Source organism: Acipenser ruthenus, chromosome 2, assembly GCF_902713425.1.
Source record: "Acipenser ruthenus chromosome 2, fAciRut3.2 maternal haplotype, whole genome shotgun sequence".
Taxonomy (NCBI): Eukaryota; Metazoa; Chordata; class Actinopteri; order Acipenseriformes; family Acipenseridae; genus Acipenser; species Acipenser ruthenus.
The window spans coordinates 66,519,663-66,534,117 of NC_081190.1; the positions used below are offsets into that span (position 1 = coordinate 66,519,663).

Below are 14,455 nucleotides of genomic sequence, written 5' to 3' on the forward strand. Positions count from 1 at the left end.
TTCCCAGTCGTTTTTCATTGGTCAATGTAATTTTTAACGCACGTCAAATCGGATCAAATCGAACTTGTTTCGATTCCAAAATTGACGCATCACTGTCGTACGACAGTTCCGGACTCAGTGTGCAGGTGCAATAGGGAATGCACATGATCGTTTTATTCTTCTAGGACGCACGTTAAAATCGGATGCATGATAGGATCCAGTGGGCAATGGTCTTAAGTGTGGCATACAAAGGTGCCTCCACTTTATGACGATCACAAGGGGATGTATCCCTGTCCCCACCAAATAAAGATTGTGCAGTAGATTTCCTTGGTTATATGGCCTGAAGGTTTTATATGATACATTTTTGGTATATTAATTTATACCAATTACTTTTGATTCTGGTGAAGAATGAACATGGCGATTTGTGTTCCTGGATACATTTCAAGTAATGTTTGCTCGAATAAATGTAAATTTAAGACATTAGATGCACTTTTACACCATTCCCACTACTTATTGTTTCTACCTCTAAGTATTGTTGCCAGTAAGCTTTTTCAAATAGACAGACAGTTTTGTTGATTACATTTCCTGTGTCATTATTATTGTAATGTTGTCGAAGCTGACACCCTGGGATCCTTCAAGAAGCTGCTTGATGAGATTCTGGGATCAATAAGCTACTAACAACCAAACGAGCAAGATGGGCTGAATGGCCTCCTCTCGTTTGTAAACTTTCTTATGTTCTTATATTAAAAAACTGGGGAACTGCTTAAAAGAAAAAAAGCACTAGCCTGCCATGCATACTGTCTCTGAAGAAACTCTATTGTTTTTCATTGACCATCGTAGTGCTGAAAGCTGTTTTCCAAACAAAAGAATGTCTCAGCTCTTACTTAGACAAAAACATGTTGCAATATGATGTTGAGATGGGGAAAGTAGAGAAACAGTTTGAGCATCTTCAAGGGAGAAAGGTGATTTAACTAAAACAAATCATCTGACTACAAAGAAATTACTGTATCATTCAAGTAAATATGTAGTAAATAAGTGGCATCAACAGTCAGAATACCAGTGAGAATGTCATATTCAAAAGGTGTTCTCAACAGATTTAAGGGCCTCCACACGCACTTACGCTTTTTTTTTTTTTTTTGCCAGTAGCGAAACATGTTTCGTAAACTGATTCACTGCTAAATTTCAGATTTATATAAAGTTTCAAGGCAGTTCTTGACGTCAGTAAGAAACAGATGTTCTTGGCAGTCATCATGTTTGATGCATAATAGACTAACACTTGAGTATTTATTACCTTCTTAAAATCAGCCAAAATTGCAAGATAACATTTAAAGGTGTATAGGCTCACTCATTTTACTCAACGGCTGTGTGTGGTGATGCTAGCAGAAATCTGTCCTGTAGGTCTTTAATGTATATGTATTGAGATTTGGTGATGGATTTACCGAGATTTTTTCTTGGCAGATGTACGCCTGTCTGCAAAATATTGTATTCATACAATGATGGGTACTACAAAACAACAACATCCTAATCTGTTTATCAAGAAGGGTAAGAGAGACTTCAAATCTAATGAAATTGGATCCAAGGAAAGAGTGAAAGATGACCCCATCTAATTATTTTGTAAATATCAGAAAGATATGCTAAAAGGTCAAAGTGTCAAAGAAAAGGTCAAAGTGTCAAAGAAAAAAAAGAAGTTTACTTTTGGATGGTTCTGCAGTATATATGTTTATTTTCTCATTGCCAGACACTACTTTGTTGGGTTTAACCTACTCACTTCCTGAGGATGTTGGGCTGCTTCGGTTTACCAGCAGAAGGATTTTTTCCAGCACGTATCGGTACAGGCATTCAGTGCTGCAAGCTACAAAAACTAATCTTTAAAAAAGAGAAGGCAAGATTCCCTGCAAACCAGCAAGTTTTCTTTCTCCTATTTTTTTTTCTGTTGACACATTCAGATGTCAACACATATTTCCCCTAGGCACCAGTTACGGGACAAACAGGACATAAAAATGCAACACAAATAATTTTTTTTTTGCAAGAGTAAAAGATTCTATACTTCGGGGAACTAGTATGTCCTAGCAAATCAAGCCGAGGCCTTGGGCCAGAAAATATTAGTTTCAATTTCAGCTTAGTTTTTCCCTGTCCTGACTGTGGGCCAAGTCACTTCACCTCCTTATCTCTTACTTACAGCCAGCTGTAATGTTGGTTAAAGACTAGACTAAACGGCCTACAAATGCAGCTAAAAAACAACTTACGTGGGCTCCTATAATACGAAAATATGTTAAGAAGATGTTAAATCTTAAAGGGAAAGGGACATAATCGTATATGGAATTTCATTTGGAAGAAAAGAGTAGTTTTATGCATCACTCTTTGTGGTGACAACTGCAAACTGAAGGGAATGTATATACAAGCAAAGGACAGTCATTTAAACTCATTCAAGTCACCTTGCATCCCATGAAGGATATACACCTACTGTGTACTTACTTGTTAATAAAAAGGTGTGTAAGCTTTAAATGAAAGGTTTATCAAACTCTCAGACAAGACTTGCATTTAGCTAGTTTTAATCAGCATGCATTCAGCACATGCCCTGGAATGCATCACAGGTCATACACTTGGGTTTTGTGAGGAGGAGGTAGAGGGCTAGTTGAATTATATGATAGTAAAGTAGATAGTGAGGAGACATGGGGAAGCAGAGTGAAGCAATTAAAATGTGTTTCTTTTTGAGAGAGCTGAGAAAAGGGGGGGGGGGGTATGGTTTTGGGTGATACGTGATTTTCTGCACGTAGGCTTGAAATGTGGTTGTAAAGCTGGCATATACATATTCTGTATGTTGCTGTGACTCTATGCTCAGACATACCATCTCGCTGACGCCAATATTCTATGATGTGAGAGGAGGGCTCAGAAACGAAACATCTACACCGATGCCAGCTCAGACATGCCATCTCTGAAGCCAGAGGAGTGCTCAGAAACTAAACATCCACTCTGCTGCCATGGCTGAGATAACAACATCTACTCTGAAGCTGTTAGACACTACTTATTACTGTATTCAAAACCATTTTGTTCTGTGCGGTTTCCACAATAAAGACTGCTAGTTTTGACCATCTTTGTCCAGACTATTTTATTGTAAAGAAGACGAACCTTACAGGTGTCAGAAAGAATCTCTTACCTGTAAGCTTGTTGAGTTCAGCAAGGGTTTCCTGGTAGCTGCTGATAATCTGCCCATAGTGAGTAATCACCTCTTTACGAAGATTATCCCAGTGTGGAGAGAGGTCCCCCAGCTCTTTCAACTCCTGTATCCTAAATGTAGAAGGGATGCAATCCTCAAATGACATGTAACACAATATAGAAAATAAAGCAACAACCTTAAATTTGGGCCCTGCTAAAATAGTGATAGAGTAGAGCTACCGTATATTAGCAGCAGTGCTGGTAAAAACAGCCTTTGGTCAAATCTTTGTCGCTGTGTGGTGCTCCATTTCACCAAGGATCACCTTTAAATATGTCCCCCCCCCCCCCCCCCCCCCAGTAAACTGTATCTAGAAATTATAACGTATTATGTTTAACATACCTTTGTCAAGGGAAAGTGTGTTTGAAAACCAACATTGGATGTATTTAGGCTTTTGATGCCATGGTAAGCACACATTTATTTCTCTTTAAATCTAATGTCTTTGTGATGTCATTCACTATATAGCTAATGATGTAACAATCTCCTGTTCCTTTCTATTTAAACATTCAGCCATCATGGTATCTAGTCTATTTATCCATGTATTTTCTTTTATTCTTCTATACTGTACATTATCTAATAAACGTTTTTCTAAAACCACAAACCTTAAGTCATCGTGTGTCTGTAAATGATGTACCTGTCTCTCCTACATATTTTATTTTATTACATTTTATGAAAAATATACCATATACAAGGTTGCTATTCTTGCATGACAGATTTTTTAAGACTGAATATTTATTTTCTTTATTTGCAATTTCACTTTTTATCTTTTCCAAGATATATGCACACTTTGCATGTGCTTTTACATGTTTCAACATCCCTTAATGTATCTATGATCCCTTTATGTTTACTGTGGACTAAAATGTCAGCCATATTTGAATCATTTGCACCTGAGCTGATTTAGGGCTGCAGTAACAAAGGGGTTGAATACCTATGCAACTGAGATTATTTAACTTTATCAAGGGGGAGTAGTTTGTGTAGATGTAAAGTCTAATTTGAAAGCATCGTGGAGTATGCTCAGGTGCCAACAAAATGTGAAAACTTTGCAGGGAGGTGAATACTTCTGCAAACCACTGTATTTATATTTTGCAATTCAGTCCCTACTGCTTTTATATAATCATCTTTGTTCATTACTACCACCCCAGAACCTTTATCTGCTGGTCTTATAGTGATACTATAATTATCTATTTAGCGCTTCTTTTTCATTCTTAGTTAAATTTAGTTTACCTTTACTTCTAAGGCCTAAGGGTTACTATTTCATTTCTAACTACTGCAATATACTAACCATTTGTTTCTTCTGGAGGAATCCAATGGTGCTTTCTTTTACCTTGTATCCCATGTTGACGCACATATTCTGAGTCTGTGTGTGTTTCATCATAAAAGTATTCTGCTAGCCTCCTTCGTCTTTCCCATTCTTTTAATTGTTATATTTTTATCCTTATAAGTTAAAAAAAAAAATTGAGCCCCTTGCATAGTAATGCTTTCTGTGAGGCTGTTAATGTTTTATCAGATAAATGAAATACTGTATCCACTTCATGACCCTTAGTCATCTTCTCTTTGTTTGTTTTAACTTTGACATTCTTACTATTGTACACCCGATTGTTAGTTACTTCTTCATTACTAATATTATTTGATTATTTTCCTAAATCCCTATTCTGCATTCTTTTCTGTTTGTGTGTATGTATTTGTTGATTTTGATTCTGATTCCTTGCAGTTGATATATTTGATATGTATCTATTGCTATTACATTTAAGTATAATTCAATATTATTATTTTTATATAGCAGATTAACTGGTTCTCCATTACATGGAACTGAAGTTCCTGTTCCTTCATATTTAAAGCATTCCTGGCCTACAACGTTCAAGGTCCCTATGTAACCACTTTGAAATCCTCTTTCAAAAAACTGTTCCAAAATAAAATAAAATAAAATACTACCTGTATTTGTAGACCTTTGAAACAAGGATTGATTTAAGCAGAAGCCCCCCAACCAGTACACTGTGCAATCTAAATGTTTCTATCCTTGTGAGCAAGGGAAACAAGTAAAAGTAAGAGACATTGACAGACAATTGTCCAACTTGTGATGACACAATTTGTATATAAATAAAATTAAAAAAAAGATGTCTTACACCCCCCCTCTAATTTTATTTTGGCCTGCATATTCTTCCTAATACAGTATATATCATGGAACGCTAAAGTCTGGTTTAATAACCAAAGCTTTTTCCTCCACTTTACACCCTGCTGTGAAACACAAAGACAATGCAAAATAAATAAAGCTTGCCCTGGAGCACTCAAGTTGTCTCTACCTACTGAACTATCCTTCTGCATGTCGGCCCAATGCACCAGAGCCTTTCAACTTGTTCAATATGTGCTTCTGTGCTACAGTACCAATAATGTCCCTTTTATCTTTAACAGCTGCCAAGCAAATTCAAAAGTGTCTTCATCCTGTCTCCTCCTATCTGGTGGTGAAAAGTTGTGATGGACAATACATTGTCATTAGTGTCAAGCAATTGTTGGAGTTTGTAAAGAAAAGCATGAAAGCAGCAGGCAAGCTGACATCCAAAAGGTTCTTACTAATGTAATCTCGTGTCCCTTGCTTGTCTTAGAACTGTGCATTTGGGTTTGACTTATCACTGTCATTTCTGAAATTAGGGGTGGGTCATTGTAATATGATTTTGGATTGCATGACTTTAGTCATGCTCTCCGTCCAGGGAGCTATATAAATGACAGCTATTCTAATTAAATCCATTGTTTCATATCCTCTCACACATATTGTGAAAGACAGGGGTTAGCAAAACCCTGAAGGGCACTGTCACCCTGGAGAGAGTCTTAGATTCTAACTAAGATTCTGAAATGCCTCTTAAAGCTGCAGAGCCCTGACATTATATTCAATTTAACACTACGCTATGATTTCTCACTAGGGTCTGTTTACCACATTTATCAATAGAATAGACAAAATCATATCTCATAGGCAGTCTACTCTATTTGCATTCCGCAGAGGTAGTTTAAACTAAGGACACAGTACTCCACTCTGAATCATTTAGTCATGCTCCTGCTACCACAACGGCACAAGGTTATACATGAATATTAAAACTCTGCTTTTACTCAGGAAGGAAAACAGAACTGAAAGAGGGGCTTGCCTTTTTCATGTTGATTTCAATGGGGAAAAATAATTGTTCAAGCCTTGAACAGCAGGGAATCATTAGTGTAGTCTGGAAAAAAAGAACACTACTTGTTGGATGGTAGAGTATATTAGAGGTAGCAGCTTTAAATGTACACCTAAGACTTCAGTTTTCTAATACAAAACATTTAAACTAAACTATATCAGTCACTTCAATCACTGTCTTATTTTAGTACAACGTATACATCTTAATAAATAGGGGAAGTGGTGGGTTTAGCACCTTTTTTATTGCTTGAGTTGGTGTGAATTTGGCAAGTAAATGGGTATAAGTTTACTGCAGTGGAGTACCTTCAAGCCAACTAGAAAGTATTAACTGTAGATACACCTGTACGTTTCGCAATTGCAGCTCAAAATGAAAAAAACAAACAAACAAAAAAAAACACCTACATGGAATAGTGCAAGCAGTGCATAGCAAATTATCTACATAAGCCAACTAGCATGTGTCTCGAGCTGTCCATAATGGTGAATGCACTGCAGCCAACTATTTCCGTTTTAGAACGTCCCCAATTTATCCTTAATCATCTCAATGAAGTAGCAAACGGCTAATGCACCACCAGTCCCCTGCTTCACAACATTGCAGAGCTCAGCATCCTAAGGCTGATGATTCTTCCTGTCTAGTACATGACCACTTCCTTTCAGAGTAAAATATACTCAACTCAGGCAAGGCTGCACAGTTATGAGTTTCTCCACTTCACACAGAATCAGCAACTTCAACAAACTACCTTCTTGCGTTCTCTTTTTAACGGTGCACTGAATTGCATTAAATACATTTGTATTAAGTATTTTATGAATGACAAAAGGTGATATCCTTGTGCTTTCAAATCCAGCGCAATGTTTACAACAGCCGGATTTACATCAGTAATGGGAGCTTATCTAAGGCAGCCAGGTGGGTTTAATTTCCAGCAGTTTAGAAAAGAACATAAATAATTTACCTCATTAGCAAGATGTTCTGTCACCTTAATTGTCTAAAAATTTACATACAGAACCATTAACAAAAGTCTCATGGAAATTTGGCTTGAAAAGCTGTACAGTATATGGGATTTGCGCTTTTTAACACTTCTAGCAAAAACCCAAGGCCAGGATGTGTTCTGCTACCCTTGTTTTGCTCAACGCTGAAGCATTGCAAACTGTTGAGCAGAAATTAAACAAGTCACTTAGAGTTCAAAAGGAAATGTTTGGACAAACGATCAGTTTCCCCTTTGTCTGAGTGTTATTTAATAGCACAGTGATAAACAACATGATCATTTATTACAGAACGCACAGCTCATTTGTTTACATTAAATTTACAGTTAAAACACAACTCCTGTTCGAGACGTTCTTTCCGTTCAGATTTTGCTGCTTTATAAATTAATGTTGCTGTTTGTTTAGAACTGTAAAATGATTCCCAAGTTGCATTAATAACTTACTAAGGCACACATCTGACACTTAAAGGCTACTTGAGTGATTTTGTAAATCACTTTTTCTACATTTTAAGGGAGTGATGTAAGTATGGTATCTGCAAATAATTGCGGATACAAAATTCTAATTGCCTAGCGGCCTGGCAGTTATTTTGCACTGCGGCATATGCAAGCTTAAGAGCAATGCAAATTACTCAAAACGCACAAATAATGATACAGAATTATGATAACGAGGGTCTCAATGAGCGCATCGGTCTATTTAGCGGCTGCACTTGCAGAGTTAGGAGTACAGAGAGCAGTAGTTGCTGTATGACATTTGTGGAGCACAAAAATACAAACCAAAAAAATGTCAGAGGAAGGGCAGCAAAGTCCTCTTGGCACATGGAAAATAAAATAAAAGTTTTCTGAGAAGGAGCTGTGTCCTTATAGCTGAGGTCACACAGCATGAAAAAAAGTCGTTTGGAAAAGCCTCAGCCAACATCAGTTATGCTAGTATACTTAGGAAATGATAAGTATTGGCCTGCCCTTTTCAGCATGACATCCAGAAATTTGCCTAGCACTCTGGAAAAGGTGGATTGGGCTATCCCTGCAGACATTCTAACTGGGGTCTGAAAGGAACCAGAGGCTAAGTAGTGCAGAGAACACAGCACTTTCACATGTGCAGCGATAGCGGTCCCTAGATTGACACTGAGATCAGCAAGGATGACCTGCTGAGTGAGACGATAACTCTTTAGCACTGCATCCTCCGGCATCCCACACAAAATGACCCTGGGAGTGAATATGCAGGGTCTTCTTTTTATTATTATTTATTTCTTAGCCGACGCCCTTAGCCAGGTCGACTTACAATTGTTACAAGATATCACATTATTTTTACATACAATTACCCATTTATACAGTTGGGTTTTTACTGGAGCAATCTAGGTAAAGTACCTTGCTCAAGGGTACAGCAGCAGTGTCCCCCACCTGGGATTGAACCCACGACCCTCCGGTCAAGAGTCCAGAGCCCTAACCACTACTCCACACTGCTGCCCATTCTTTGTCTTGCCCTTCTCCTTTGAACGTGTTCCTGCCTCTCTTCAACAAGAGCCAAGTGTCACCGCATCAGAAAGTGTATCACAGCAGTCATCCTGAAGCCAATGACAGGTCTCTACAGGTATGTGCTCTTAAACAGTTCTTAGTTACTCGCTTCTACAATGGTTTGCACCTTGTAAGACTGTAAAGATTTTGTGGGTCAGCAATTTCCTAAGTGCAAGGCAAAATCCTTACATCACATTATAATGTTTGTGCCTGCTTAGTATCCAGATCCCACCCAATTCCATGCTCTCTTCTTCATTTGAATGAATTTCAATATAATTTTAATGGATTAATGATCGCACAGTGCAAATGTGCTAGCAGGTGCAGAACACCAGGTGAACACCATTCTTTACATACGCTGCATTTTTAGCGACCGGTAAAATCAGACTTAATGCCTGCTAAACACAATTTATGGCAGCATTATGGTGGTTTTGCACCCATAAATCACTTTGCGCATATCCTTACATCACCCCTAAGTGTCAATCTCATGGTTACAGCCAGACTGCCGTTTAAGATTTAAGCGCTATAATTCAATTCACTACACTCAAATTATGCAAATTTTGTATCTTAATAAGATTCTATGTGTAGCTCATACTACTGTAAATACCCAACTGCTGCTTTTGCCTCCCCTCGATAGATTTATATTTATTAAATAATACATCAAACCAGGCTAAGCTCCCTTGACATACAAGTATTATTTCCAGATATTAAAAACTAGAAAAATAAATGAAACTACAGACTAGATGCGCAGCAGACAAACTCACCAGCTGTTAAGAGTGTCTGAAGGCCTTGGTTTGAATCCAGTTTCACTAAAATAAGTTTGTGGTCTTAAACAGTGCATTTGTTATGGGGATAAAAAAAAAATGGGCTGTTCTGTACCATTACTGTCGCCTGCTTGCATTCTGGTTGTTTAAGAATGCGGTTGCTGTCTAACATTTTAAAAAACAAGCAGCCTATGTGTGGTGGCTGTCAGCCTGTGGGCAACGAACCCTAACAGAGATGACAATGAGACGTGAAGGGGTCAGAAGGAGAGTTTTGAGGAGCAGCAGGGCAAAGGAGGCTACTGGATTTACATTCCCATTCCATTCCCCAGGAGGGCAGAAATCATCAGCAGCATCAAAGGCAGATCTGCAGTTCAGACTTGCTGACTGAAGGTAATGTTAAATGACAGGGGAGGTAAACAAAACAAAACAAAAAAAGGACAAAAAGTAATTAAAGTATAATTTTTACAAGGTTTTGTCTTCAATATTAGAACATTCTACCGAGAGAAGTTTGACTTCCCTGTTTAATCAATTCTAGATTGCAGTTCCCTGTATATTTGCTGCAGACTGATACACTGTCTCATTTGGGAAGACAAAAGGCCTGAGAGCCTCTACAAGCACATACAGTGGTTGCCTTTTTGGTACCAGAAAGCATAATCATACAGTTGCAAAATAACATACAGCTATGGCCAAAAGTTTTGCATCAACTAGAATTTTAGGATTGAGACAATCAAAAAAAACGAAATAATGATAATGATAACATAAATTTAGATATTTTATTTAATATCATGGAAATCAAAGAAGCTACAAAATGATATCGCAAAAAGTCTACTGGAAGCCAAATAGTAGTAAAGTACTTCATGTTAGAATTCGAAATGTCACATTTTTTAATTTGTCCGTTTTTCATTAACTAATGGAAAACTACAATGTGGTATGTAATTCAATATGTTTATGTAACATTATTCAGCAGGTTTCATTCGACTTTATGAAACAAAATGTGTTACTTCTATAGGGTGAAGCAAAACGTTTGGGCATAGCTGTACATCTGTCTTTCTTTAGCACCCCTGGTGACCACAGCTTGCATATTTTAGCTCTGACATAAGTAACTATACACTAACAGAGACAATATTCAAATGGTCAAATAAATTACACAATTACAGGACTTCAATATGGATAATCCAAGTGATTACTGGTAAACTATTCCAATTATCTGAGAATATAATACTAGAACAAATATCTGCCAAAGACAAATTTGACCTTAGGTACTAAAGTATAAGTTAAAAAAATAACAGGTCTGATCTGATATGTATAATTGTGTTATCTTTTAAAGTTCAAATGCTTTGGTCATCTGAAGTTCTAGTTATAATTCACAGTGATGTGTAAGGCAAGTCTTGACAAGCTGACACCACAGTGAGAATTTTATCAGGACATATGCTGCTGCTGTTTGCACCAAGTGTAGGCTATAATGTGTAATCATCTGTTTATTTGATTAAATAAAAGCTTGAGCCTCATTGTACACAAATCTCAAAAGAATACAGTAAATATCCCCATTTACAGATTAAACTAATTCAGAATTTTAGATTTAGTTGCTAATAGTGTGTAATGATTTAAAGAGATGGGATTCCTGCAACGTTGCAGGCCTTTGAAATTCTGCTGATGTATGTTTATGTATTCAAAAACTGATTTCAGCACCTAGTACATTATTTAAAAATGGCTTCCTTGAACAAAGGAAGCGCTATGTGTCTCAGTCTTATTTTTAATAGTCTATTTTAGGAGTTATAACTTCATAATTAATATAACCTCCCTATGAAACACCCTCAAATTGAACACCAAATAAATGCTAACACCAATTTAAACCTTTTTCTTTCGAAAAGCTATCTAGCAATTATGGTACACCCCCACCTGAAGAAATTAAAGAAAAACAACAGTGTCAACATCAAAACCGAACGGAGAAGACAAGCCTCAATTAATTACACTACAGAACTTGTGCTACGGCACAACGCACAGGCTTAAAGGCACAATCAGTAATTAACAAGAGCGATTAGTTACACGGTCGGCTCAATGTCCTAGACTCTCACACCAAGTGTGCACATAGAGGGTCTGTCATGATGCTTATCAAAATAACTAGAGGACTGAGAAAACTGTAAACCACATACAGCTACAGTAAGAATGAGCCACTGAAAGTGAGCAGTAATTGTATATAACCTGGATATGAAATCAAGGTGTGAATTTAACAGGAACTGTGCTGTTGGCGTAAGCTTTACCCACATATACACCACTGTAGTGGACAAGATGAGTACGCATTTTAGGACCTGATCAGAGTTTAAATTTGTTCGATGTCATATTTTAGGACATGGTTTGAACTTAAAATGCTGAGGTTTGTGAACTTTTCATGGCAAACATTGCTTTGAAGCACCTGTGCTTTGTATTTTCTCAGATTCTATAGCTGCAGTACCACTGTCCAGGCTACAGTCAGATATCCTGCCTTAGAAAGCCCTGTTGGCTAGACTGATTCTGTTTTGGTGAAAGCAGGATACCTCACACATTTGGTGAATCAGGAGTCTTACACATTCTCAAATTAGAAAACAAAACATCCACACAGTCTTTAAACGCTGCTTGACACGTTTTAAATGTCTAGTATCTTCTTATTCTAATGACTCACATTTTCTATCTTATTTTTCTGCTTTTTCAACCTTTGTGTTTTGGTTATTATGATTGGTTGATGATAATGATTTTCTCATGAACATTTCCTTTTTTTTTAACGCAATTATTATTATTATGACACTATGTAACACAATTTTTGTTCCTGGGTAGTAAGTGTTATTTCCTAATTGCTTATGCCTCAAAAGTATAGAAAATGGCTATTATTCCCCACAAACTTTGCTTTTGTGACCAGGACAGTGATATTTTGAAATTTACCTATTTCCAATGAGAAAACAGGCGAATTTGTGTCTTTTCGTTCACATAAAGTCAGAAAAAAAACAACATACGAATCCAAATTAACATGTATTTATACTAAAGTAATACAAAAATGACTACAAAAGATTTTGAAGTGAGTAGTTTTTCGAGATTTACAATTATATTGTAAATCACTTTCACAAATCAGCCCCCAAATGTAGTCTCCCATCATGTTCTCGTTATACTGTCCTTGGTAGCGGCGTTCAAAGTCCAGTATATCCTGGTGGAAACGCTCCCATGTTCTCCTTGAATTTATCAAGATGAGCATCAAGGATATGGACTTTGAGGGACATCCTACAGCCCATTGTGCCGTAGTTCTTCACCAGAGTCTCAACCAGCTCCACATAGTTTTCGGCCTTGTGATTTCCCAGGAAGCCCCGAACCACTGCGACAAAGCTGTTCCAAGCCGCTTTCTCCTTACTAGTGAGCTTCTTGGGGAATTCATTGCACTCCAGGATCTTCTTTATCTGTGGTCCGACGAAGACACCGACTTTGACCTTTGCCTCAGACGTCTTGAAGGTACTTGAAGGCTGCCGACTCCTTATCTAGAGCTCTGACAAATTGTTTCATAAGGCCCAATTTGATGTGCAGTGGTGGCATCAGCACCTTCCGGGGGTCCACCAGTGGCTTCCACTTGACGTTGTTCACAGAGAACTCGGTCTGCTGTGGCCAGTCCCGGCTGTGGTAGTGCGCCTTGGTGTCCCTGCTGTCCCACAGGCAAAGATAGCAGGGAAACTTGGTAAAACCGCCTTGGAGACCCATCAGGAATGCCACCATTTTGAAGTCTCAAAATGCGTCTGCCGGATGCTTGCAGCCTCTTGATGCCATCTCAGAAAAATGCAGATATATATCCACTTTGGCAGTTGGAACTAAACTGAACGGGCGGGCTTAAGGCCCCTGTATTTATACTACTATTTATATTACTGGAAAGTTCTAGAAAGTTCTAGAAGTTACTCCGAGTTTACTCAGCTCTGAATCTATCTGGAATGTTCTGGAAAATAGGTAAATTTCAAAATATCACTGTCCTGGTCACAAAAGCAAAGTTTGTGGGGAATAATAGCCATTTTCTATACTTTTGAGGCATAAGCAATTAGGAAATAACACTTACTACCCAGGAACCAAAAAAAATAAAAAATTTGTTACACAGTGTTATTTGTTTATTTAGCAGACGCCTTTATCCAAGGCGACTTACAGAGACTAGGGTGTGTGAACTATGCATCAGCTGCAGAGTCACTTACAACTACGTCTCACCCGAAAGACGGAGCACAAGGAGGTTAAATGACTTGCTCGGGGTCACACAATGAGTCAGTGGCTGAGGTGGGATTTGAACCGGGGACCTCTGGGTTACATGCCCGTTTCTTTAACCACTGGACCACACAGCCTCCTATTAAAAAATGAATTACTTGATTGAGTGTAATATCTATTTCATACAGAATACTTTTTAGCTGTCTTGGTGCACGGTACTATTTCTCTGAGCGAGTGAATCCGAGATAGCAGGGAATTGCACAAACGTGCAAAGGCCACCCTGTCACCAACCGATGCCCGCCACACCCTGGGTTCTGCCAGCAGCTGATCAGCAGGGAACTGCAGAGGATGAAGTTCCTGGTGAGAAGTAATCAGCTCTGACAGATACAAAGTATCTTTGTCTGTCAAACAAACCAAAAGCAACCTTTTCATATAATTTCTCTGTTTAATGGGAAGCCAGCGAAGATCAGACAAGATCAAGGAACGTCTTTTCGGAAAGACGGCTGCTCTTTTAGTTCATCTGTCTCCCCATACATACTGCAGAAAGCCAGGGGTTAATCTCAGTAAAGCCCCTGCTGGAATTCAAACCTGTAAACATACACTGACAAGCCAAAACATTAGGGAAAGCAAGTCAAATGAGAGAATCCACTTG

General features: G+C 38.0%; 1 protein-coding gene across 5 annotated transcripts in view; it reads right to left on the bottom strand.

Annotated features, from left to right (window-relative positions):
- Positions 1-14,455, bottom strand: part of inpp4b (inositol polyphosphate-4-phosphatase type II B) — a 211,291-nt gene that overhangs the window by 80,645 nt on the left and 116,191 nt on the right. For all 5 annotated transcript variants that reach the window (XM_058999293.1, XM_058999292.1, XM_034015249.3 and 2 more), the window contains one exon: positions 3,137-3,267. In XM_058999293.1, the coding sequence (XP_058855276.1) occupies positions 3,137-3,267 (131 nt within the window). The remainder of the gene's footprint in view (positions 1-3,136; positions 3,268-14,455) is intronic.